This window comes from Diaporthe amygdali (genome assembly GCF_026229845.1).
Source record: "Diaporthe amygdali strain CAA958 chromosome Unknown NODE_27_length_698932_cov_65_101997, whole genome shotgun sequence".
NCBI classification, from domain to species: domain Eukaryota; kingdom Fungi; phylum Ascomycota; class Sordariomycetes; order Diaporthales; family Diaporthaceae; genus Diaporthe; species Diaporthe amygdali.
Genome location: NW_026517047.1, coordinates 602,472 through 627,103, shown reverse-complemented (window position 1 = coordinate 627,103; position 24,632 = coordinate 602,472). Strand labels below are relative to the sequence as shown.

The 24,632-nt window shown below is 52.3% G+C and overlaps 9 protein-coding genes across 9 annotated transcripts; 4 read left to right on the top strand and 5 right to left on the bottom strand.

The window, feature by feature from the left end:
* Positions 1 to 158: 158 nt before the first annotated feature.
* J7T55_000717 (choline dehydrogenase) lies at positions 159 to 2,270 on the bottom strand (the record flags this gene model as incomplete). Its single annotated transcript, XM_053131655.1, has 1 exon — positions 159 to 2,270. The coding sequence occupies one exon, from the start codon at positions 2,268 to 2,270 to the stop codon at positions 159 to 161; it is 2,112 nt and encodes a 703-aa protein (XP_052990447.1).
* A 1,865-nt stretch (positions 2,271 to 4,135) lies between these two features.
* Positions 4,136 to 5,422, top strand: J7T55_000716 (uncharacterized protein; the record flags this gene model as incomplete). The annotated part of the gene is made up of 1 exon (XM_053131654.1): positions 4,136 to 5,422. One exon carries the CDS (start codon positions 4,136 to 4,138, stop codon positions 5,420 to 5,422), a length of 1,287 nt encoding a protein of 428 aa, XP_052990446.1.
* Positions 5,423 to 7,784: 2,362 nt separating this feature from the next.
* J7T55_000715 (Quinate permease) lies at positions 7,785 to 9,705 on the top strand (the record flags this gene model as incomplete). The annotated part of the gene is made up of 4 exons (XM_053131653.1): positions 7,785 to 7,920; positions 7,977 to 9,414; positions 9,467 to 9,536; positions 9,688 to 9,705. 4 exons carry the CDS (start codon positions 7,785 to 7,787, stop codon positions 9,703 to 9,705), a joined length of 1,662 nt encoding a protein of 553 aa, XP_052990445.1.
* A 521-nt stretch (positions 9,706 to 10,226) lies between these two features.
* On the top strand, positions 10,227 to 11,460 carry J7T55_000714 (uncharacterized protein; the record flags this gene model as incomplete). The annotated part of the gene is made up of 3 exons (XM_053131652.1): positions 10,227 to 10,390; positions 10,477 to 10,955; positions 11,015 to 11,460. The coding sequence occupies 3 exons, from the start codon at positions 10,227 to 10,229 to the stop codon at positions 11,458 to 11,460; spliced, it is 1,089 nt and encodes a 362-aa protein (XP_052990444.1).
* Positions 11,461 to 11,934: 474 nt separating this feature from the next.
* On the top strand, positions 11,935 to 13,116 carry J7T55_000713 (DUF453-domain-containing protein; the record flags this gene model as incomplete). The annotated part of the gene is made up of 1 exon (XM_053131651.1): positions 11,935 to 13,116. One exon carries the CDS (start codon positions 11,935 to 11,937, stop codon positions 13,114 to 13,116), a length of 1,182 nt encoding a protein of 393 aa, XP_052990443.1.
* Positions 13,117 to 13,314: 198 nt separating this feature from the next.
* On the bottom strand, positions 13,315 to 13,913 carry J7T55_000712 (uncharacterized protein; the record flags this gene model as incomplete). Its single annotated transcript, XM_053131650.1, has 3 exons — positions 13,315 to 13,373; positions 13,518 to 13,633; positions 13,699 to 13,913. 3 exons carry the CDS (start codon positions 13,911 to 13,913, stop codon positions 13,315 to 13,317), a joined length of 390 nt encoding a protein of 129 aa, XP_052990442.1.
* Positions 13,914 to 15,187: 1,274 nt separating this feature from the next.
* On the bottom strand, positions 15,188 to 19,685 carry J7T55_000711 (ankyrin protein; the record flags this gene model as incomplete). The annotated part of the gene is made up of 6 exons (XM_053131649.1): positions 15,188 to 15,738; positions 15,868 to 15,970; positions 16,038 to 16,140; positions 16,704 to 17,875; positions 18,077 to 19,605; positions 19,655 to 19,685. 6 exons carry the CDS (start codon positions 19,683 to 19,685, stop codon positions 15,188 to 15,190), a joined length of 3,489 nt encoding a protein of 1,162 aa, XP_052990441.1.
* Positions 19,686 to 20,239: 554 nt separating this feature from the next.
* Positions 20,240 to 21,847, bottom strand: J7T55_000710 (uncharacterized protein; the record flags this gene model as incomplete). The annotated part of the gene is made up of 2 exons (XM_053131648.1): positions 20,240 to 21,622; positions 21,683 to 21,847. 2 exons carry the CDS (start codon positions 21,845 to 21,847, stop codon positions 20,240 to 20,242), a joined length of 1,548 nt encoding a protein of 515 aa, XP_052990440.1.
* Positions 21,848 to 22,563: 716 nt separating this feature from the next.
* On the bottom strand, positions 22,564 to 24,336 carry J7T55_000709 (uncharacterized protein; the record flags this gene model as incomplete). Its single annotated transcript, XM_053131647.1, has 1 exon — positions 22,564 to 24,336. The coding sequence occupies one exon, from the start codon at positions 24,334 to 24,336 to the stop codon at positions 22,564 to 22,566; it is 1,773 nt and encodes a 590-aa protein (XP_052990439.1).
* Between the last annotated feature and the right edge of the window lie 296 nt (positions 24,337 to 24,632).

Genomic DNA, 24,632 nt, shown 5'->3' with positions numbered 1-24,632 from the left:
ACATGACAAGAGCACAACGCTTTCTTCTTTCCATTTACAAACTATTTACAATACGGAACAGCAGCTATCATGTTATCTACCACGCGCGCGACAACTGCGAGAAGAATAAGATCTCAGGGGCCCAGATCTAGCACTCCGGGATGTCGGCAATCTCCCCATTACGACGAGTACTCGTCGATAATTGTGTCAGCCACCTTCTCCACGAGCTGGTGGATCCATAGGATCGGGAAGAAGCCCGGCAGCTTATTGCAAGCACTCAAGTCAGACACACGCAGACCATCGACACCACGCACACGCAAGTCCCCATCCAGCACGGCCATCGGGTCATCGTCCGACCCAATGGGGGCCGAGCACGACGCATGGTGGCCCCAGCTCTCGTCCTTCACAAACTGGTCGAGGGCCTCGTCCGTGACGTCGGCGCCCGGCCATACCTCGTCGAAGGCGCCGTGGAAGATCTCATCGACGCCGCTAGCTAGAGAACCGCTAGTGCCAGACAGGATGCCGCCGATAGGCAACACGTCCTTCATGATGGCGCGCGCGTACTCGTACCCTTCGCGGATGGCCTGCAGGTCGAGAGCGGCCTCGGATTCGTTGAGGAACTTGCGAAAGTTGATGATGGGGGTGTCGCGCGGGTCGGCCGACCGCAGCTCGACGGTGCCGTAGTTATTGCGCTGGTGTGCCTTGAGGATGATCCATGCCCAGTGCTGCGCGTCGGCTGTGCAGCCTTGAGACCAGCCTGAGTAGTAGCCTGTGAAGTTGGCGGGGCCACCGAGGACCATCAGGTCGGGCTCACCGCGGGCACTCGTGGTTGTGTTGCGGATGACGGAGATGGCGATGCCGTTGGAGGCGTAGGCGCCGCGAGCGGTCTGGTCGTTGCCGTCGACATATGTCTTCATGCAGGGGTCCAACTCCGGATCAGGGTGCCACGTGCACTTTTCAGTCAAGGCAAAGGGTGTCTCCGTCTTGGACACCATGGTCTGCTCATACCGATCCTGCAGGTTGGTGCCAACGCCGGGCAGGTCGAGCACAACGTCAATGCCAAACTTCTCCAGCTCGGCCTTGGGACCAACACCCGACAACTTGAGGATCTGAGGCGTGTTGTAGGCACCGCCGGCAACAATGACTTCCTTGGCCGCCTTGACGTGACCAGTGCCCTGGGGCTGAGCTGAGCCGCTGCGAGGGTCAGCGCGGTAGAGCGATGCGCCCGTCATATACTCGACACCGGTGGCGCGGGGCTTGTCCCCGTCCGTGTCGAAAGTGACCTTCGTGGCGAGCGTGTCCAGCATGATATCAAAATGATACTTGCGGCTGCCGTCGGCGTTGGTTGCCATGGCAGTGTCGACGATGAGGTCGTACACGCCACCCCGGCGCGAGTCGTCGCGCATCACAAGCGGTACCTGGTAGACCTCGGGAACCATGGTCTGACCGGGCGCGTTGAGGTCGCTGATCAGCACGCTGGCAAGGTACGTGGCCGTGTCGAGGACCTCGCTGATGAGCGACTTGCCGAAAGCAGTACACGCGGCGGCAAGAACAGACACAATCTTGAGATCCGTCGCCGCCGTCAGCAGCGAAGTCACCTGCATCGGGTACCAGCCTCCCTTGCCAGCGTCAGCCGAGTGCGGCTCGTACGCGACATCAGTGATGCGTGTCAGGTACTGGCGCATGTTGTCCGACTTGTACGTGTCGTCGCCTGTCAGCTCCGCCATGTCGTCCCAGTCCATGTCGTAGGGCTGCATGCTAAACAGGGCATTGTGTCGCGAGCAACCGCCCAGTGCGCCCGTGCGTGGATAATAGATGCCCAGCGGCTCAGCGCCCTCAGGGATCTCGGCCGACGTGGCGGGTGTGCCGAGGTTGCCCGTCTGGTTGTACGACGACCACATCTTGCCGTCGGTCGTGTTGTAGACCATCTTGCTGTCGCGCTTTTCCTCCTCGATGTCGTCGTACTTGTGGATGTAGTAGGCCCACTCCATGCTCCAGTCCTCGGTCGAGGCAATGTTCATGGCGGGAACCGACTGGATGAGATCCTCACCATTGTCACCACCTGCCTCGATTAAGAGCACCTTGAAGCCGGCGATGGCGAGATTCGAGCACATGTGCCCACCACCGGGTCCCGAGCCGATACAGACGAAATCGTACTCGGTCGTCGTGTTGCTCTGAAACTCATGGCTGTACTGCCTCTTGTGAACGAAGGGGTTGTGTCGAGGCACCGTCATTGAAGTAGCCACGTGCGCGAGGAGCGCGCCGGCGGCCACTCCCTGCGTCATACGCATGATGATGGCTTCTTTTTGACAGGAACTGGGGGAAAAGGATGCTAGAATAAACCACAGATGTGGCTGAGAGAATGAACGGCTTGATAGCCTGGGGCGTGAAGCTTGCGGGTGAAAAGAGTGACTGGCTTCGGCGTTGGGATGGGCACTTTCACCAAGATGCCTGTGATGGTCGGTCGCTTCCTGATTAAGTACCTGAATGCTTCGGCGGCGAAAAGAACAAGGCGGCTTCCATGAGGCAAGCGGTTCTCCCACCCCCTACTCTCTATCTCGGAATTTCCTGACTTTCCCAGCTCCTGAAGTCCCCGTCGATCACCATCTCGCAACTATAGTCTAGCGCATCTCGCCCACCTAGAACACGATTTTCGACTTTTGACGGAGTTGTGGAAAAGCGCCCCGTCGTGTTGTCGGGTGTCCACATGTATGGGCATTGTCCATCATTGCCCCACCTTTGCCGGCATCGTCAAAAATGGCAATTCAATTCGACACCTGTGGTCCACGGATAGGCACTTTTTAAGCGAGTTTGCCTTGGCACGGCTTGGTCCCATTCTCCAGTGATCGACCACCCGAAGCGCGACCTGCTTTCCTTTCTCGCTGAACGACGGGACCAACAGGACCCACCGATCTCCTATTTCCATAGGCCTCTGTTTCCCATCTTCCAACGGCTTCCAGAGCTCGCGAGCCACTCTTCCGGCGGGTTCAATAATTTTCCAGCTGTCAGAAGTTGTCAAGATATTCATGAGTCCTGCCAAATACCATACTACATGGTCTACATTCAAGAGATAACTCGAAATATATTACAACAATGCTACTTAACTTGATCATGTCATGTGACCTAGCCTCAGAGACAGTATTTCCCGGTAGCCAGGCTCCACAATAAACAAGAAATTTCCCTAAGGCTCGAGAAAAGCCGTTGCATCGATTCTCAGAAGTATCATTTCTTCAAAGATCTTATAAGATTGCGCTAGCTGCTAGGGCACTGCTAGTCTAGCAATCGAGAGTAGTGGTCCTTAGTCAGGGGCGGTTTTGGGTTGTTGGTGATAGGTCAAGTTGGTGACAGGTCAGGTTGTGATCTAGATCGCGTGGCGACGGCCAGCGCCCAACTACGAAGTGGGTCAATCCGGACTGACAGCGGTGACATTGATAGCCCGTGCATTGGTTCAGGGATTAAAAGGTTGCGCAGGGATGGTCACCGTTTACTGCCCCAGACTCGGAGTGCCGGGATTGCCAAGCGATGATCAGCGGAGCCGACGCGGGTATCATCCTCTAAGCTTTCTTTCGCGCAATCCGGACACGCAAGCGACCTCTTGTTCGCGGCAGTTCGGTTGCCCCTGATTATCAGTCGCTTGCAGACCTCAAGTTCGCACGCACGCGTGGAGAGCCCCCAGGCGTTGCTGAACTTGCCTGTCTTCTCCACCAGGGATCATCGGTGAATTACCGGAAGATTATCATTGAAGCGAGATAATAAATCCTGCGACGTCGATGTCTCGCGGGCCTATCCTTGCCATCCCCATTTTTGAGAGGAACCACGATAATACGATGAGGAATCGATAACCGTGAGAGAAGATCGGTTTCCAAGGGTCGTGTGCCACCATGGCTAAAGTATGGAGTTGAGAGGACTATCGGATGTGCCGTGATGCTGCCCGGGCTGTGAAGATCGTCCATCAGAAGAGTCAGTCACTCTGCTCTCTGGCCGCCCCCAGGAGAAGCGGTCGAAACGAGGATACGTGTAGAGTGCATACAAGTATAGTATATCCGTTTGTTTATGAAGCGCGAGGTGCACAATCTGGAACTTGCTGTGCAATCGTCGTTTATCCTCCTGTTTTGTTTCCTCTCTCGTTTTGCATTCCATTCCAATCCATTCCAGAATGGAGGCGGCAGTTTCTCTATTCCAAAACCACATGGCGGCGAGGGCGACGTCGACAAGCATGCCCGTGTGCGCGGAGCTGTGCTTAGTCGAATATCTGCCATCATCAGCATGCCATGTGGCCTCCAATATCACGTGCATCTGCACCAACGCCAACCTCACGGCACAGATGACACAATGCGTGACGGCGGGCTGCTCGGTCCGGGATGCCCTGTTGACGGAGAGGTTTGACGCCACCACGTGCGGCTGGCCCGTCACCGATGACTCGATGGGCCTCAAGGTGATCACGCCGCTGTTTGGTGTGCTCGCCGTCCTCTTCTTCCTGTGTCGCGTGTGGGCCCGGTCGCTCACCGGGCTGGCTGCCTCGTGGCAAACGGACGACTGGATGGCCCTCGTGACGACGGCCTTTTCCATCCCGCTGACGGTGGTATCGTACCTCTTTGCGGCCCACGGCCTGGGCCACGACCTGTACATGGTGGCCTTCGACGACATCACCTTTGTGCTCGAGATGTACTACTACTCGGAGATTCTCTACCTCATCGTCATCTTCATGACCAAGATCTCTATCTGCTTTTTCTACCTGCGCATCTTCCCCAAAAAGGAATTCCGAGTCCGCGTCTTCGCTATCATCGGCCTGTGCGCCGTCTGCGCCATCGCCTTCACCATCGTCACCATCTTCCAGTGCACGCCCATCCCCGGTGCATGGCTTCGCTGGGACGGCACCTACGACGCCGTGTGCCGCGACGTTCAGACCCAGGCGCTGTGGGCCGCCGTCATGTCCATCATCCTGGACGTGGCCACCATCTTCCTGCCCATGTCGGAGCTCTGGGCACTCAACATGTCGCTGCGCAAGAAGCTCGGCGTCATGACTATGTTCGCGACGGGCATTTTTGTGGTGGTTGTGCAGGTGCTGCGCATCGTCTATCTGCTCAAGTTCTCGGCAACCACAAACTTCACGCGTGACTACACCGCCACCAGCATATGGTCCAACGTTGAGGTCTACGTCGGCATCATGTGCGCCTGCTTTCCGCAGTGCCGCACCCTCCTGACCCGCTTCGGCCCGCGCATTTTTGGCACCACGATCAAGGCGCCCACCAAGGGCGGGCCCGACCCGGGCATCCGCGTCACGACCAAGATACACAGCCAGTTCTCGCAGAGGCCTACCCGCAATGACGAGACGGACTTTGTGGAGCTGAGATGCGCGGCTGGGCCGGATGGCTTCAACTCGACAACCAACCTGCACCGCACCGCTGAAAAAGATGGGCTGGGGTTCAAGGAGTCGGTTTGAGAGCGATGAATAAGTAGGCAAAATCGTGTTTTTTCTCTCTCTTTTTTTGCGGCGTCTTAAGCAATTACTTGTACATACTTGAAATATCTTTGTGGCCAATATTAGGGTCTTCTTCGTCTATACCTACCTATTTATGAATCTTATGGGTTATATTCCTGTTCACCACACGAACTCATTCAGGCTAGGTCACTCAACTTGACACACGCAAAAAGACGCCCGCCCACACCACGTGTTGCAGATTTTCCCCCGTTCGATGGCATACATAGCAGCCAAGCAGACGTCATGCCAAAGTGGTTATGATGTAGTACATAGACTACATGGTAAAGCAGTCGCAGTGCCAGTGGTTGCGGGGCCGGCAGAATTCGACAGATCTCAATACTTAATGGGTCTGTTTTGGTTTTGTTGTACATCCCCTTTTCAGTCTTTTTAAATTGGCACTAGCAACCCATGTCCCTGTCCCTGACCCTGTTGCCAGCATGGCATGCCGGCACTTAAGAACGTGGACTCACGGACTTTAGTAGTACTGTAGGCTGGAGGCGCGCGTCTGGCACGCTGCAATGAAAACTGGGGATCGGCAAATTGGGATCTGTTAGGGGAGTCGTCAGTATCGCCGACCCTGCGGGCGTCAGCGTGATTTGCGATCCTTAGCAGCATGACCGGCCAGAGCCTAGAAGGGGGCATGAGGCTGAGAATGATGCTAAATGCGCGAGTGCTCACGGGTTGACTTGCTCGCAGATGAATCTCATTTCCCTAGAGTGTTGTCCTCTCTCTGCCTCTACAGCTCTTGTCTTTCCTTTCTTTTCGGCTCCAATTTACTCATTCGCAATGCCTCAGTAACTCGTTTATCTTAGTCAACACCGAGTACTTCACTTTCACCCCCCACTCCCGCATCCGCTCTAAGGGCCTGGGTTGCCACCTGGCTGACCGCCGCCCTGGCTGCGACAGCCACTCAGGCGTTTGCCACACCTGAGCACATCGTCATGTTGGCCTCCACAAACTCATTAAGAAAAGCGAATACTTATACAGATATCTCATCTGCTGCGGATGGACCATCCAGTAATCTTGCGCTTCCTGCCCCGGTTGCCTGATGTAGCAATTCGTGGCGCAGCACTAATTGAGTTGGGTCCAATCTACTGTGCAACGTCTCCTCGCTACATCGTTGAGCCTCGAAGTTTAACATGCAGCTAGTATACCACCTCCGGCTACAGGGGACGTGTTAGATAACTTTCTGATTACAGGTGTGTGGTTTCTTGTGATGTCGGAAATTACTGAGATTATTGGTTTTCTTCGGTGCTCAGAGGCACACCTCGGGCAGCACCACTAACATGCCTTTTCATACAATGGATACTTCACTATTGAGAACAACCTTTCGGCCAGAATGTATCTGTACAGGCATGGAATATCGGCGAGGCCGGAACGGGCACCAGTTAACTCTGGCCGTAATGAATATGAAAGCTGAGGACAGGGTACTAATCAAAGTTGTTTAAATGGACCTTCATACTGTTCAATCCATCCTGCAGTGATTATTGCAACTTGAAATTCCCCATTCGGAATGACTAGTATAACATGATGATGTCTCAGATTGAGCAACTAGCCAGACGGATCCACTTAGAAGAAGCCATGGAAGCATTTCTGGCCCTTGAAGTCCAAAGCCTTCTCTGGGGAGGGGGCTTCTCAGATGCCATAGATCTCTTTTCAGGAAAGACCTGAGGCACCTAGCGAAAATCTTTCCTCACTGCAAGATCAGAGTGAATAGTTGACCTCCATGGTCAGCTATCCACCAAAGGATACTAGGCTGCCCTGCAAGGATAATGGATGTTCTTTGAGCGAGCAATGTGACTTCACAAGCGATGGTCATAGATCCTGTTGGGATCAGCAAGCATAATCTGATCTTAGGACTGTATTCAGAAGTGAAAGTATCTCGGAATTGCCACGAGTGAAAGTTCTACCTATAGGAAGTATCAGAAAGCCTGGGCAGTACGGGCATGGATCAGGTTGGTATTCCAACGGATTCAATGTTGGTTCATTCCTTCACAATGCGGCTAAGAAATATTGGCTACTTGTACTGTTTCGCTTAGCCGGCGCCTCGTCTTGTTGGGAATCCGTCCATGTTGCGGCTAACCCATCACCCCGTCGCGTGGATATCTCCATGCGACGACATCTGACCCCGCATCTCAGGGACTTCGCGTGTCCAAAAATTACCCATCGGATGCTTCCGATATGGCTTTCAAACTCTCCAGACTTGCTTCTACCGCTCATGGAACATGCAGAGTGCGATTCAAATACTATGGGCTGACCTCGCTCCGGCCATGACTCTGCATCTCTCCCCCACACTCTTCATTCCCAGTGACCTTAGCATCCAATGTCCGCCGCCATGACGAAGACAAAGTCACCACTGGGCAAGTACGTGCGTGCCATCCGAGACTCTCCCCAGGGACTTTTCAACTGGCGGCTCATCATGACCGTTGCAATGTATGCTTTGGGCGGCATGCCTAAAGGTGAAGCGCCCTGTATGGATATCGAGCACGCATCTTTTACTAATACCACGCGCAAGGCTGGGATGAAGGCAGTACGGCATCTATTACACAGTTGAAGAGTTTTCAACGGGAGTTCGGTATCACTCCATCCAAGAACCCGGACCAAATATCCAACATCGTATCCTTCGTCAACTTGACAGCCGGTATCTTCGCCTTCCTCTCATTTCTTATCAACGATAGACTGGGCCGTATCTGGTCGTACCGTCTGTACATGATCGTCTACGCCATCGGCAACCTGATCGAGACCTTCGCCTACGGTAGCCTTCCTGTACTATATATTGGACGGCTCGTCGCGGGCGCAGGCATCGGTGCTCTCACAGTAATTGGGCCTATGTCCATCGTAGAGATCGCCCCTGCAACAACTCGCGGTCTCATGGCTCTCTGGTTCAACGTCTGCATGCTGTCATCTCAGATGCTGGGCATCTTCGTTGTCTTCGGCTGCAACTTGCATATCGACCCAAAGCTCAACTTGCAATACCAGATCCCATTTTTTGTTCAATGCTTTGTGCCGGCGATCGGTATAGTCATGTCTCTCTTCCTCTACGAGTCACCAAGATGGCTCTGCCTCCGCGGCAGGAATGACGAAGCACTTGCGGCGCTGACTTCGCTTCGCGGACTGGCCCAAGATCACCCTTACCTGCGAGATGAATGGCACAGAATGAGCACGCAGATCGCCCATGAGCAAGCGGAATATGGCGACCAGGGCTATTTCTCTCTCTTCCGTGAGACCTTTTGCGTGAAGTCAAATCTTCGACGCGTGCAGCTCACTGTGTTCGCTTATATCCTCGCACAATTCTCTGGAGCAAACTCCGTCACCAACTATCTGCCTGAGATCTTTGGTATCATCGGAGTCAAGTCCACGAGCGTCAAGGTCTACGCCTCCGGCCTCTATGCTCTAGCTAAGCTCGTTTGCTGCTTGGTTGCCTCGCTATTCTTCGTCGATGTCATTGGTCGCCGCAAGTCTCTGATGACTGGCATCACCATCCAGATGCTGTGTCACTCATACTTGGCCGGATACCTCAACTACTTTGTCCATGATGCAGACTCCGTGCCGACGGGAGCATCAGATGCAGCAATCGGTGCTATTTATGTACACGCTCTCGGATGGGCGATCGGGCTGTACACGCTTCCCTATCTATTCGGTGCTGAGCTGTGGCCGAATAGGATTCGTTCCTTCGGCGGTGCTTTGTCTCAAGGTTTCCACTGGCTATTCTACTTCGCCATCACAAAGGCAACTCCGGCGCTGCTCAACTCTATGGACCAGTGGGGAGCTTTTGTCTTCTTCGTCGCTTGGTGCATCGTCGCTCTAGTCTATGCTTTCATCATGGTACCCGAAACGGCTGGTCGCGAGCTCGAGAATATCGATACCTTATTTGAACACCCATGGTACATGATGAGGAGGTTTGCGTATGCACAAGACCCATTTAATGACAAAAACCTGTCAGAGTCCGCACGGTGAGGTACACTGGGCTCCAATTTCCCCCAATACTGCTAACACAGTTCGCAGTTCCCAAGACCGCGTCGATGAGGAGAAGACGACTGGAGCTTACGCCGAAATGGTGGAAGCCGCCGACGGGGTACGTAGCTAGTTGGTCACCACAAGAGTTGTGAGCATGGGTAGAGGTTTCATCACGAATATCATGGGGACGGAAAAAAATAGGTTCACTGTAATGGGAAGCATGTTTGCATCTCTAAATCCACTCATTGTCATATCTTGTGTATCAGCAGGTGCAATACTTGAAATGATCCTGAGCCGTAGCACTGAGTGGAATGAAAGAATACTCGAAGACATCATTCAGGGAGCATGGGCACTTATCTCATGGGTTTGGACAGATATCTGAGCTCTAAGAGCAAGGCATGAAGTTACGGCCGTCCGGGTGGGTAGATCTGTTGTCGGTTAGTTCGGATCTAGCCGGGCCCTCGCCATGTATCATCGGATGCATCCGTGTATAATCCAACATGGGTGCATGACTGCCCGTATCGGACGCGGCTTCCCCACACAGGCAGACAGGTCATTTTTACTGCAAATCCTCACACTTAAGTTACAGTATTGCGTACCATAACCTTGGCCCTTGTGTTGAAACCCTCAGCTAGCTGCTAAAGGCCCGGCCGGATCCGTTACCTGCAAATACTGCTCCACATTTATCTTTTCACACCTCTTAGCGAAGACTGTCTCCCTTCACATACACATGATCGGAAGCGGCATCGCTAGATCATTCTTGAGATTTCGTAAACTGGTTTGTTCGCACCACAACCGAGTTGCAGCCATGGTATGCAATATGGCTACAAAAGGTGAACCCGATGCTGCCGCTGCTTTGGGGGTCCACGACTTGACAACTCCCGAATTCGCGAGCGCAAAAATGGCCCCCGTCACAGTTCTTAAGCCTTCCGACACTGTCCCATACAGTTTGGAATCCCCAATCATGAACGCGTCAGTCTAAATAGCCTGATTCTCTCGCAACATGCCTGCTGATATACAGCCAGTGTCAGAGACCTAATAGCGCCAATATGTGACAGCGTCCCCTGGCAGTTGCCAGTCGGGAGCTGGGACACTCACGTACATGTATTTGACCCAGCAAACTATCCATATGCCCCATCACATGCCTACTCGCCGGTACCCGCCTTGTACTCACAACTGCTCGCCTTTGGTGGCAGCTTAGCACAATCTGGCGAAGCTGAAAACATTGTCATTGTGCAACCTTCGCCGTATGGTACCGATAATTCCTTGATTCTGGACAAGCTGGTCGAGCTTCAGGCTGAAAAGACTCGTGGTGAGGTTCGTGCTATCGCTGTGATCAACCCCGACAACATCACGGACTCAGAGCTAGACCATATGCAAGCACTTGGAGTAAGGGGCATTCGTATCAATACCGAAGCAACAGGGGAGGAGGTCGATTATGACAAATTGCGTGCCCAAATCGAGAATGCAGTGATGAAGATTCGCCGATTTGAGAATTGGCGGTGCCAGCTCTTCGTGTCAGGCGACAACTGGCCGCGTGAGTTACTCGAAGAGTTCGACTTTGAGAAAGTCTGCGTAACTAAATCTCGCAAACAGATCTCGCTGAAACTATCCGCGATCTACCGATCAAGGTCATTGCTGACCATCAAGGCGGAATGAAAGGATTGTCAGCTCTGCCCGCCAACGTGACAGATGTTACTAGACAAGCAGGTTTCGCAGAGCTCATGAGTCTTGCTAAGGCCGAAAAGCTCTTCATCAAGATCTCGGGTTTCTACCGTTCATCAAAATTGACTACGGGCGGATATGAAGATCTCGAACCACTGATCATGGCCTTTGCAAAGGAAGTGCCTGACCAACTAATCTGGGGATCTGACTGGCCACACACGGGCTCCAGCGCAAACCGAACTGAAGCTAATAAGGATGTGCCCGAGCAGTTTCGCGTAGTGAACAACGTGGCCGTGCTGAAAAACATTAGGAAATGGGTTGGAAGAGACGTGTGGTACAAAATGACAGTTGCGACACCTGCGAAAGTCTACTTGTGATTCATAGGTATCATGACATTGGGGAGGGGAGGGTCTCATAGACAATCTCGACGAAAACTGAATAATTGGCTTGTACAATGTTCATTAGTTCGAGGATACTTAACCAGTTGTATCATGGTTGTCTATAAATCAATTTGAATATACCACATAGAATAAGTGAACGTTTGTAGTAGGTTTTGGGAAAACATCATTTTTAAGACTTCTTTTCCTCCTTTCACGAAAATTAATAATGACCTGTTGACATTTTCAACCTCGAATTACACTAATACTGTATGTAACGAGCGTTAAGAATTAAAGACATTCTCTCAACCCCAATTGTGTGTGTGTTCGACACACAGCCCCGCTCACCGGAAGATGTTGCCGCGGATGTATCCGAACAAGGGCAGGACTGTTTGCCGCGATCTTGAAACATAACATGCAAATCTGCATCCTTCTCAAACAGTTGGTGTGGTTTTTTACATCAAGCGACACACCATGTTGCACGTTTACAAATCGATCCGCCGAGGAGCTCGTCACCTCAACACGGCAGGTCCTCGGTTGGCCGCGCAAAATGCCATACCAGCGACATATTACCGAGGAGGTACCTCAAGGGCTGTCATTTTCCGCAAAGAGGACCTTCCTTCGGACCAGTCGCAATGGCCAAACATATTCCGGGCCGTCATAGGCTCACCCGACCCCAACGGTCGTCAGCTGGACGGGATGGGAGGGGGGCTTTCATCTTTGTCCAAGGTGTGCGTCGTCGGGCCCTCGACTGAGAGCGACGCAGACGTTGATTACACATTCGTGGCTATCGGCGTCAAAAATGACGAAGTCGATTTTAGCAGCAATTGTGGCAATATGACCAGCGCCATCGGTCCCTTTGCCGTAGATGCTGGACTCGTCCCCAGACCTAAGGATGGCGAGACAAGCGTCCTGATCAGGAACACAAACACAAACAAACGCATACGAGCAACCTTCGTGGCTCAAGATGGAGAGGCCGTCACGAGTGGTCCCTTTGCTATTGACGGCGTAGCGGGTACCGGATCGAAAATCAAACTCGCGTTCCAGCGTCCTTCTGGATCGAAGACAGGCAAGACCCTCCCCACAGACAAGGTTGTAGACAGCTTCGACGGCGTCCGGGCGACATGCATAGACGTGGGGAACCCCTGCGTGTTCGTTCTGGCCTCAGAGCTCGGGGTTGATGGCTGCATCCTCGCGGACGACATCACGGCGCACCCGACGCTGCTCAACCGGCTGGACTCGATCCGACGCCAGGCCGCAGTGGCCATGGGTCTCGCAAAGGATACTGAGACTGTCCCCGGCTCTATTCCCAAGATCGCCATGGTCACCACGCCCCGAGAACATAGGCTTCTGAGCGGCGATACGCTCGACGAGAAATCCTGCGACGTCGTCGTCCGCGCCATCAGTGTCGGCCAGCCGCACCAAGCCGTCCCCATCACCGTCGCAATGGCGCTCGCCGCCGCGGCCCGCTTGCCTGGGTCCACGGTCAACGAGTGCGTTGCATCCACACCGGTGGATGCGGATGGGGTGACTTTGGGACACAACAGCGGCAAGATTCTCGTAGGTTCGACATTCGACGAGAAAGGCGTTGTTGAGGAGGCTATTGTGTTTCGCACGGCAAGACGGCTCATGGAGGGTAAAGTGTATCACAAATAGAACAAATGTTCATGCTTGCCACCATAGCGTGTCTCAAATACACAATTTCAAAAGAGTGTAGTGGATTGATGATGTGTACGGTAGAGACTGTATCTTGAAAGCAACGCAAATGGAACCTCTCCTTGAGCCCTTGGCTCAATCTCACCCTCAATACTCCAGCCAAGAATTCCGCCCTACAACCTGCAACATAATCTATTTCTACGGACCAGTCTGGCCAAAGCAGGTCAAGACGCCATTGTTGTTGCTCACTGCAAGGCCTATTCATCAACATTAGCGGGGTTATACCTGGGAATAAGATAGTTACCACAAAAACAGAATAACATTGCGGTGTCAGAAAGAAGAGGTACAGACACTTGTACTAATTCTGAATTAAGGGTGGAGGGGAAGAGAGAAATACTCACTCAGGTCTATGCTCGAGGCATGGGAGTTGCCAGAAGAGTCCCGGCAGTTATTACACTTGAAAGCGTCGCTGTTATTAGTGACGCTGCAGGCGCTGCAGGTATCCAGGGCATTTCCACTATTGGCTCCACACATTAGACTCTGTCTAATCGTATTCTCCTACGAATCAGAGGGGAAACACACTTCTTGCTTGCAACGAGGTTCCCATTTTGGTTGCCAAGGCATTTGTTCAAGTTGATAGGGGAGGAGACAAAGGTACCGGCGGTATTCTTGCAAATGCCCGTCAGTGTGGTCCCCTGAAAGACGAAGGTGGAGCACGAGTCCATTAGCTTGCCAGCCGCTACGGACTCAATCACGGTGGCGACGAGGGTCAGAGTAGCAAGAGCGTGCAGTTGCATTTTGGTGTGGTTTGGCGATGGAGTATTGGTTAAAGAGCTGGAAAAGCGTGATAGCAGGGATGCCTTGATTGAAGATCTGAATCTAGTTACTTAAAAACTTTGACGCTTGATGGAGCTCTGCGGATTTGAGCAGGAGTCCAGATGAGGAGTCTCTTATATAGATCCTGTTTTGCCTGTACCTAGTCTTCCAGTGACTTTTCTTGGCGTGAATGATACGTTCCAGCTTCTTGTTGTGATCATTGTCACTAAGCGATATCTCACTCAAGCGCACACGGTACGATTATTCGGAGGCGGTGAGACAGACCTCTAAGACCTTCAAAGAGTCTCTAAGCTCTAGCTTTTCGTGACATCGTTTACCGGATAATTCCCGAGCTTCAGTTTCTTCTGCACCGTTTCACACATTTAACCCCCCCCCCCCCTCCCCATAAATGAGGTAGCGTAGGAGGGTGAGTTTTTTACCGATTGCCAAGTATCAGATTGCCGCAGCTGGGTTCCAATGCCAAGTTCAAATGTGTTGCGGCTGACGACTGATTCCAAATTTCAAAGTACTTCGGGCGCCTATTGATTCTGAGTGAGACTATTCAGACTTGCCTATTCCTCAGAAAATGAATCACCTTACGGTGGCTGCTATTAGCAACTCTCGGCGCTTACGTTAAATGGCGGTCGAGTTACTAATCCGTCCTTTTTTAGCTGTCATTGGCTCGCTATTAGTCTAAGTAACTCCTTTGTCTGACACGGAACCGGCCGCTCAAAGTAGATATGGAAAACTTTTGGTCCACGGAGGGTTGAGGCATCGTGACCTGTTTAGTCAGCAGTAATCGTATTATCTTGGCACTTGAAGACTAGAAAAGTCACATGCCCATTGTGATAAACCTGCTTGGGTGCTTATTGTCTGCCTGGGCCTCTTCGAATGCACTAGTTTGCCCGAGGTAAAGCAGCAGAAGAGAATTGCTAACAGCAACTTCAAATGCTTTATTCTGCTATTCATGTGAAATCGATGGGCACTTTCACAAGTTCATCATAGATATTGAGTATATACATAAACGGAAAGCTCTAGGTGGCTCGTCGCCAATGACACCTAGTTATCTGAACATAATGCCAATCAGAGTAGCAAGTCCTGGGGCTGTCAGGGAGTCGTGTATTTTGATCAATGAGACACCAATACTTGCTTTCAAATGCGTCCGCTAGGCTTCTTCTCGTTCCTCAGGACATCAGGTTCTAGTAGGAGTTAATTTACTCCACGGCAAAGTAACCGGCTCACTGTCAATACCCCGTTATCCCGAACCACCTGCATTTCCCGTGAAATCATCTGTTGCAGGATTCACCCCGTTTTCCGAATTAGCGAACATTTCTGCGCCATTGACAATTTGTCCCAAGTCGTAGAACTGTCCATCAAAACCTGGGAAACTTTCCCATTCGAGTAATGGGTCAGGTCTCAACGACTCAACTTGGTTCTCAAGGGACCATCCGTCTAATGGAACAGAATCCTCGACCGAGTACTCCCAACCTGATCCACTCTCACGGTCCTGCTGAGGAGGTTGGCCGAGGTCCGTGTGTGATACCGCGTCGTGATGCGAGGTCACCAGTGGGGTAGCTCGATTCTGTGCTGAGAACTTGAACAATCGAAATAGTTCTACCTGTGTGTCACGCACTGTTTCGACAATCTGGACCCTCAGCCTGTCCTCTATTGGGACGAGCTCCGCTTCGATCCTCCGCTCGAGCTGCCCACGGACTCGAGGCGGCAGTTCGCGTTGCAGAAACCTCTCATAGTCTGTCAGCAAATTTTGAGCAGGTTCCTGTTCGTTCGCCATCTTCAACTCGTAACCTGTGTTGTGAGGTCAATTTAGCATCCCATAAATCAAGATCTCTACCCCGTATGACCGATGCGCTCCAAGTGGCTCAAACATGTTTGGTGAAGTGGGGACTAGGTTATGCATGGCTGATGGACACTTACAAGGACTCGAAACATGTTGATCCACAGTGTCCGGAAACAGAATTAGGTAGACGTGACGCCACTTTTGCGCCTCGGTTATCGAATTGTAGCCTCTGGGGCGGCCCTTCAACTCATTTCTTTGGCTTGCATGAACTCCATCAATATGCGGAGGCTGTGGTAGAACTACGCACTGCTCGGACGATCTCATATGAGTCGCGGTCTCTTTCCGACTCAAAGGCAGCGTAGCAACGGAGATAGCTTATGGGCAGTCTATGATTGCGGTCGAGGTGTTCCCTGCGGTCATTAGCTAGCCTGTCGTGGGGGCTTCAACATGCCGAAGCAAAGTAAATTCGACCCCACGTGATTCCAGGCAGAAATATCTTTGGAAAATGCGTTCCCCTGGACATAATTTCATGAGGCCGACTATGGCAGTTGGAATCTCTGGCTATAAGCATCAAATCCACACTAAGAGGGTGTGGGTACATCCATTTTCCTCTGTAGCTAAGCATTACCATTTGTGTTATATCGTTGCACTTCCTTTGACGTCACCCGAGCAGCAAAGTGGCTTCTAGAGTAGATTCCTAGTCAAAAGGCGTTTTCTTGCTATAAGCATAACGTTAAGCATACCTATGACGTTGTCTTCCCATACCTATTCAATCTTTTAGCTCTGTACATCGACAATTGTCTTTTCAACACAAATCACAACACTTTCTGCACAAGCGTCAAAACACTTCATCTCTCTTAACCTCTTCGGCTTTCCCTTCCTGAACAATCTCTTCAGAAATTCCGGTGGGATGGCACTGAGAGACACCAGGAGATGAGGATCAACCCCACTAGGTCTCTTGACCTGGACGTACAACACTTTGTCAGGCCGGCCTATCAAGTACGACTCATTCTCCTTCAAAGTCCATTGACTGAGGCCGGGTGCGGCAGCGAGGGCGTAAGCAGCGGCAACCCTGTCTTGCGACACAGCGGTTCCCAACAGCGCCGTCGAGTTGGACCACGATGGTGAGGGCCTGCAGCACTTGAGACCCGCAGTCTCCAGACACTGCGTTGTGACGTAAGCGAATGTTGCATTGTCCTCCGAGTCGATGAGCATCCGAGCCCAGTAGTTTTCGTTCTTGCAAGGGATTTTGAAACACTGAAATGGGAGGTTATTCTGCACGCACGCGACGACGAATTGGTCGCCTTGGCGGTCAATCCCGGTGTCCCTCAAGAGGTAAAGCACTGCAAAGACAAGCCCCTCGAACTCAACACGACAGGCTCGGTCGAGACTATCGAGCCATTTCTTGAAGTCAGATTCTCGGAGCGCCCCGAGAACGTTGAACTTGCCAACCAAGTCTTTCCAAAGCAGCGGCTCGACGACCAGCCCAGATACGTAGGCCGGAAGGAGGTCAGCTAACAGGTCGCGGAGGCGAACACGCCGAGCAATGCCGGTGCATATGCTGACTTGCACGCCAAACATGTTCTCCAGGTCGCTTATGTAGATTACACGCTGAGAAAGCATGACTGACTTCTTCGTGGCTCCCATCATCTTGACCCAAGTCTGGTTGAACTGCAATATGGCCACAGCCGCTTGGCCACCTTGTACCCCGATTCCAAGTTGTCTTTCCATGAGCTCCCAGTAGGTGGGAAAAGTGCCAATCTCCTCCAGCATGGGAAGAGAGTCTCTCAGGCGAGCAGCTGCAGACTGACATGCGGTGTTCTCGACAATTGTTGTTCCAATCAAACCCTTTGCATTCCGGAGGAATGTGCTTGTTGTTGTTGAGCCGCTGACGACATCTCTGCTCCAATGCAGCTGTGACGTTGTTGAAGAATTAGGTGATGTACCGGTGGAGGTGATGGTGCCGCCGCCGACAAAGACAGAGTGCAGAACATTTGAGTCATTTGCTGAGGCGACCATATATCCCGGACCCCATGTGTCCAGTACGTCGACTGGACTTGCGAGCATGTCCTTGCCTGGTGTAAGTGGTATATCTAGTTTTCTATCCACGGCGGGTCTTGGAAGCCAGCCAAAGGCGAGAACTGGCTGTCCAACCATATCTCGCGTACATGTCAATTCCACTAAGTAGCAGGTCAGAGTGAGAAGCGACTCTGATTCTGACTTTCCTGATCCGAGTAAAGAAATGGCTCGCAGTGGAGTATCTAGGAAGAAAGGTTGAATAGGTCCGCAGTGGGCTTGAGCATAGGACAGAAGCCCTAGGGCCAAAAACTGCGTAGCTAACAAGACCCAATGTGTTCCTGGTAGAAATTCAACGTCGTGTGTGTAGCCACGCATGAAAGCAGCCTCGCCAAGCAGGTCAAAAATGAAATCGTCGCCACGCAGGAAGTTAGAGCTTATGTCAGGATTCAGCACCAGCTCTCTGAGTTTTCCGATAGTTGCGAACGGTACCTGGCGTAGCTTAACGTAGTCCCCGGGGCCGGAATCAAGTAGGATTGTAAATAAGTTGCAGCAGCCACCAAGTCGCTGGAGCTCGCCGGCGGCCATATCAAGACCTTTGAGGACTTCAAGTACAGCGTTGTTGTCTTCTAGCCCATTGAGCGTGATGGATGCCATCGAATTGCTCTTGTCGAAGGATACGGAGCCCAGTTCGATATTCGTACTTCCGTCCGCCGCTGGCCGGACACCACCCAGACCGCAAAGATATTCTATACGTTGCCGCGCAGTTAAAGACAATCCTCTCCTCTCCAATTCAGACGTCGATGGGTTTTCCATGTGATCAAGAGCTCCTTGTGAGCCAGAATCAAGGGTTGTTTTGTCTTGCACGCCGTCCCCTGGGTCGCTGATAATAAAGTCCCTGCCGTTCGGGTCACATGCAGAATCGACAAAGTCGACTGAACTCCCAATGTAAGGTAAACTTCTGTTTAAGGGCTCAACATGAACACAACCATTTTGGTGAAAATCGGGGACGAACGGCTTTGATTGGGGGTGATCGAATGGTTCATGTATCCATGACCCGTGAATCGCTTTTTCTAATAGCTCATCCGTGATCTCCAGAGGCGAGAAACCCAGCTGCACAAGCTCGGCCAACCATGAATACTCTTGAACAGCAACTTGGTCGAAAAACTTCTCTAGGAGCCACTGCGTTTTATTGTAATTGTGTGCCTCAAGAGCCCGGGTAAGATCGTATGGCGAAGCTGATGTTTGGCCGTACTCCTCAAGCGACTTTCGATAAGCCTCTGCCGCCTCACGAGAGCTGACAGGCTTCGTCGAAATTCCTGGATGGTTCATCAGAGCTACTTTTGGACGTGTTGTAGACTTTTTTAGTTCGTCATATGACGTTGACATGTCTAAGTCATGGTCGTTTTGAGACGAATTCACCGAGGAACTAGAGCTAATAATATCGGTTGAGAAAGCACCGGAAGAAGACGGAATGGTAGTAGACCCCTCACTACCACTGTCGTCGGGGTCGTCTTGACCAGAACGCTGGCTCCGGCGACCGTCAGAGTGCGACGAGTGAGGATCTGTAGACGCCGTTGACATGTGGCGTGTGCTGCTCTTCCTGTCTTTGCGATTGAACCGGTTTGTCGGTAGCCCCTGAACGATCCCATTCCTCGCGAGCATTCCACCATTGACCTCGAAGTTCCTACACACCATAAAAGCGCGCATGGCCGCATTCTCGCGCGCCAGTTCATCCGATTCGAATGCTACGTCGGTCTGATATTCACGCTCATTGACCAAGACCAGGCACGTGTAGCCACCAGGCTCCCGGTAGCATTCATATGTGGGTTGTTCCCACCCGCGCCGCTCGCAGAGGCCTTGTGGCAAATGTTAGCAGTGTCATTTGCCGTAGTCATGGGGACTTACTCTCAAGATATTGCATGTAAAAGCCCGGCATGATGGCAAAAAGTATTCAGTGGAGGTGCAAAGGCGTCGGGCCGTCTTTGATCTCAACTATGGTTCGATGATCACGCCGCAGACAACCACGGTCATCAATTCGATTCACAGTAAACGCAAAGCTGGCAAAGATTTGAAGGTGGTCCAGCGTCTTAAATATTTGAACCATCCAAGCCCACCATTGCATTCGCAGCATGCATGACAACCGAAAAGATGCAAGGCGCTCTTGTCCAAGGAATGTGCTGATGACAATTTTATGGGGTAGAGATGCATGCAACTCTGCTCAGCCAGCGCCACGTTGCAATCAGCCGTAAACTAAGGCACCCTCAACCCCAGTAGATTTACATTCTTGTGTAACGCGGGATTCGATCGTTCCGATGTGCCACATGTGTGTACCACAATCATATGGTATACAGAGTTCCGTCTCGGAAGGCATACTGAAGCCATAAACTCGAACTTCTCGCTCAACCTCTGAAGAGACATTTTTCTAAGAGTAGATATGAAGGGTGGGATAAGAAGAGGAGGCTTACTGATGACCAACTTTCCATGGCCCTTCTAGCGCAACTCTGACCTTTCCTCCTGTTTTCTCTCAAACCAAAGCCTGATCTCCTTCCCCTTCCACATCAAAATCAAGATAGGTACGAAACCAAGCACGCTCCCCCAGATGACAAACAACAAGAACGCAAACTGATACCCGATCCTCCGACAAAGCAACACCACATAAAACGCAAACGTCATCCCAAATATCTGCCTAAGAAAATTGAAGAATGTTGCGACATCCCCGCCCTGTTCGCGGTAGCAGTCAATACTATACGTATAGCACGTCGTTGCAATTGGCTGCAACCCAAACACGCTCAGCCCCATCCCGAACAGAGGCACGAACCAGTGCGTTCGGTACTCAATTGTAAATCCGTAGATCAGCAGGCCCACAGGCAGCAGGACCGCGCCCGTCCAGATCGCCTGTAGCCGCGCCTCGGGCTCCGGATTGACCCCACCAAGGCGGTGTCTCGCGCGCTTCACGATGGCGTCAAGGATCACGCCTGCGACACTCTCGCCCAGAACCCCGCCGACAGTGAGAGCGCCGCCGTAGGCGAGGCCGATTTCGAGAGTGTCCCAGCCGAAACGTTCGCTGAAGATGGCCGCTACGGTCACCGCGGGCAAGATACTGCCGAAGCCGTACTGCGCGGCGTAATAGGCCGCGGGGAAGAGGACGGACGGGTACTGAGCCATGCGGAGCGCGGGCCAGACGAAGTCACTCCAACGCAGCTTGGTAGCTGGGAAGGGCCCTGCGTAGGGTTTGAGGCGGGCGGCGTAGGCCTTGAGTCCCAGAGAGGGTGCCTCCCTTTCCCTCCTGTCCGTCGGGATTGTATGCGTCAGTTGATCGGTGTTGCGCACGTAGAGCGTCTCGGGCAAACCGACGAGAATCACCAGAAACATGACACCGTCCAGGATGGCAGTAAACTTGAAGATCCATCGCCATCCTAGGAATTGACCTATGAGCCCACCCAAGATAGGCGCGATATGCGCACCCGTGGTCAGAATCACGGTGAACAACCCCATGGCCCGTCCTCGTTCGTGGAAAAAGAAGCAATCCACCACGGTGCTGGGGCCCAGGGCCATCGCGGCAGGGAAAAGACCGTTCAACACGCGGGCACCAATGAGCTGGCTGTAGGTGCGCGCGTATGCGGAACCGAGGATGGAGGCAAAACCCAGCAACGTGCTGACGAGGTATATCGGTCTCCGTCCGTAGGCATTTGCCAAAGGGACCCAGATAAAAGGACCAATGCCGTTGAGAACGATAACGACGGTGGTCTGGTAGGAAGCTTGGACGATGGTGATGTCAAAGTCACGGGCGAGCTGGCTGTAGGCCGGATTGATGATGGCAGTGTTAATAGTGCCGAGAGCGGCGAGGAGACAGACTTGGATAAGAACTGCAACCTGTTGGATGTCAACAAGAAGGGCGCTTCATTTGGTCTTGCGAGGTCCGTCGATACCCACCTTGAGAGAGAGAGCCCAGTTCAAAGGGTCTTTCGGGTCGTCCGAGGGCCGAGGGAGAAACGTTTCCCGATCATGATCAATGGCTTGGTTGTACCTCTCGACGGTTTCGTTCTCGTTGAACTCCGACTTCTCGCCGGTCACAACGCCCGTCGGCAAAGATGCCATGCTCACCTGCAACAGTAGATTAGAATTCTAATCCTGTGCTATCAACCTCGCCGGACCAAGAGTGGCTCTTCACGGTGGTTGAGACACCGGATTTTAGAAATAAGTATGCGACCGGGCACGCAGACGCAAAAAGAAGCTGAGACAACGGATCGAGGAACAATTGTGGCAGGTTTTCAGATGACTAACTGCTTGTCTGGGTTGCTGGCGGCGATCAAGACCCCGCATCGTGAGCACAGGGTGACGATGACTGGCGGGAATGGCATTCCCCAGATGGTAGAAGCCGAGGATAAGTGGGTGAGGAGAAATATGATCACCTTTGTTACCTTGTAATTTCTAGGTATCACTTGTCTCGATTAATACACAAAGAGCTTGCATTGTCAGAAACTTCTGGAAATTGCTTTATTCGGTTACCACGTCGCCAAGCGCGTTGAGCCTCTCCTCTATGCTTCTCTAGTAATTTTCGCCTCGTGGAGATGTCGCTCTCGTGCGGCTTCACCAACATATCCGTGCTAAGCGGCTTCAGCATTTCCTCGAATACTTAGCTAATTCGGAGTTGACCGTACGGGCTACCAAAAAGCTGACTTGGAAACTGTGCACGAGTATTATTATTTTAATTATGATAAGAATTATTTAAATGCATCATGCTCGGCTGTTTTCAACGCTATGCGAGTTCACTTGTTGCTAGACTTGATGATGATAAATCAGACGATACTATCCTAGCTTCTTTCCCTATCCCTATCTTCCTCGTCATCGAATACAGCAGCATCGCTAGCAGCTCCTCGATGTTCATGATGACCAACAAATGCGCTCTCTACGTGCACCTCCACTGCCTCTGGGCCAGTACCCACCACCTTATCTTTTGGAACCCACCAAAGCTGAATAACACCCAACACCGCGACCACGGCACAGCTGCCCCAAGCAGTGGCGCTCCCTCCGGCATCATAGAAAACTCCAACTAGCGGTGAACTGATCGTTCGCGCTATGCAAACAGCACTCATCGCAAGACCGTTCACACGGCCAAGGACTAAGGGGGATGGGCAAGCGTTCTTAAGTAGAATCAGCGCACAGGGTGTGAGGATAATGCCGGCGAAGTTTTGCAGGAACAACGTGACGTATATCCCGGCTGACAGGTACACAGAGTCGGGTTCCCCGTCTCTCTGTCCCACGGGCCTTAGTAGTGAGAGGAAAGGCATCAGGACATAGCAAAGTGGATAAAGAATGGTCGGCAGCAGGAACGACAGCCAAACGCCGGTGCCCTCGACGAAAAACGGAAAGATTACGCCTTGTATAAACAAAGCGATGAAACCGTTTACTGCAAGGAAGCCCCCGACGTCGTGCAGACTGTAGCCCATGCCGCCTGTGAGATCCAATTGAGGTGAGCGGGCCATGGTTGAGTTGTAGGATGGCGAGTCGAGCAGATAAATCGGGAGGATAGCACCGAATGCCATCTGATGAAAAGCGGCAATGACAAGAGCGAGGATGAGCATGATGACAGCAAAGTTGAAAGCCTTGTCTTGGCCTTTCACCGGGCTTGTTGCCTGTGGATGGTCTTGCTGCAAGTCCTCAATTTCGGGTCGGACTTGTATTGAGTGCATAGTGCCAAAAGAATTGTGCCGCAGGTCAAACCGCTGATCCGTTGCTGTCGGCAGCCCTTCCTCCGCCACGATGGGTCTGCTGCCATGACGAATCTCTTCCATGATGGACCTAGGCTGGCTGACGGTCCGAATCAGAGGAGTAATCTCGTCGTCCTCCTCGCCATCTGTTGCATGTAATTGCTCTTGGCGGCCCTTGATGAACTGGGGATTTGTTTCATCTAGGAAGATAATTCCCTGAATGACCGCAATGACAATGACCGCGACCGAGACCAGGTTTGGAAGAAGGTACGGGTATTGCCCAAAAAGTCCATCCTCGGGGAAAATGTCAGGATAGAACTTTGCAGGCTGCGCCAGATACCCACCCATCGCGCTCCCGATAATACTGCCAAGGAACCAGACAAACGGCTGGACAGCATATGCTCGTGGTTCGTGTTCTGGCTTCTTGACCATCTCCGCCACCATGGTCTGCATCACAGACACATTCCCATTCAAGCTTCCTCCAACAAAACGTGCCAACAGCGCCACCCAGTATGTTTTGGCCAGGCCGAAAATGAGACTGGAAATCGCGACTCCACACAGGCCAATCAATACGACGGGCTTCCGTCCATATCGGTCTGACACTGCTCCCCATATCATGGACGTCAGGGCCTCGGCGACCGCGTAGGCGGAGACGAGGAGTCCGGCGTAGAACGAAGCATTAACGTCCGTACCATTGAGGTCCTGCACCATAATGTAGGTGTAAGCGAGAATTGAGTTGAACGCTATAGGCTCTGAGAAGCGGCAGATAGCGAGGATAGTAAGCTGGTAGGTGGGGAAGCCATCATCGGACTTGGCGTCCTCCCTCTTGTTTGCGTGCCCATTTCGAGGATCTTCTTGCTGTGCATGTTGAGGCATGATACGGCAGATGCCTAGGTGTGCTACAGCTCGTGTCTCAGTGGAAGCTACTGCCGGTGAAGGGAGAGGGAAGAAGAGAGAGAGAGAAGGAAGAAGCATCTAGGATAAGAAAGGTCTTCATGATGTGAGGTTAAAGGTGGAGCGCCCCATTATATAAATCTGGATGTCGATCCCCAGTGCGTGTAGGGATGCTGCCCCGGCCGCGATGCGCGCACTAGCGTCACGCGGGCTGCACGCCTGGGATGCCAATGCTGATTGAGCATCGGTGTGTGGTGAGAAGTGCACAATGCCATGGG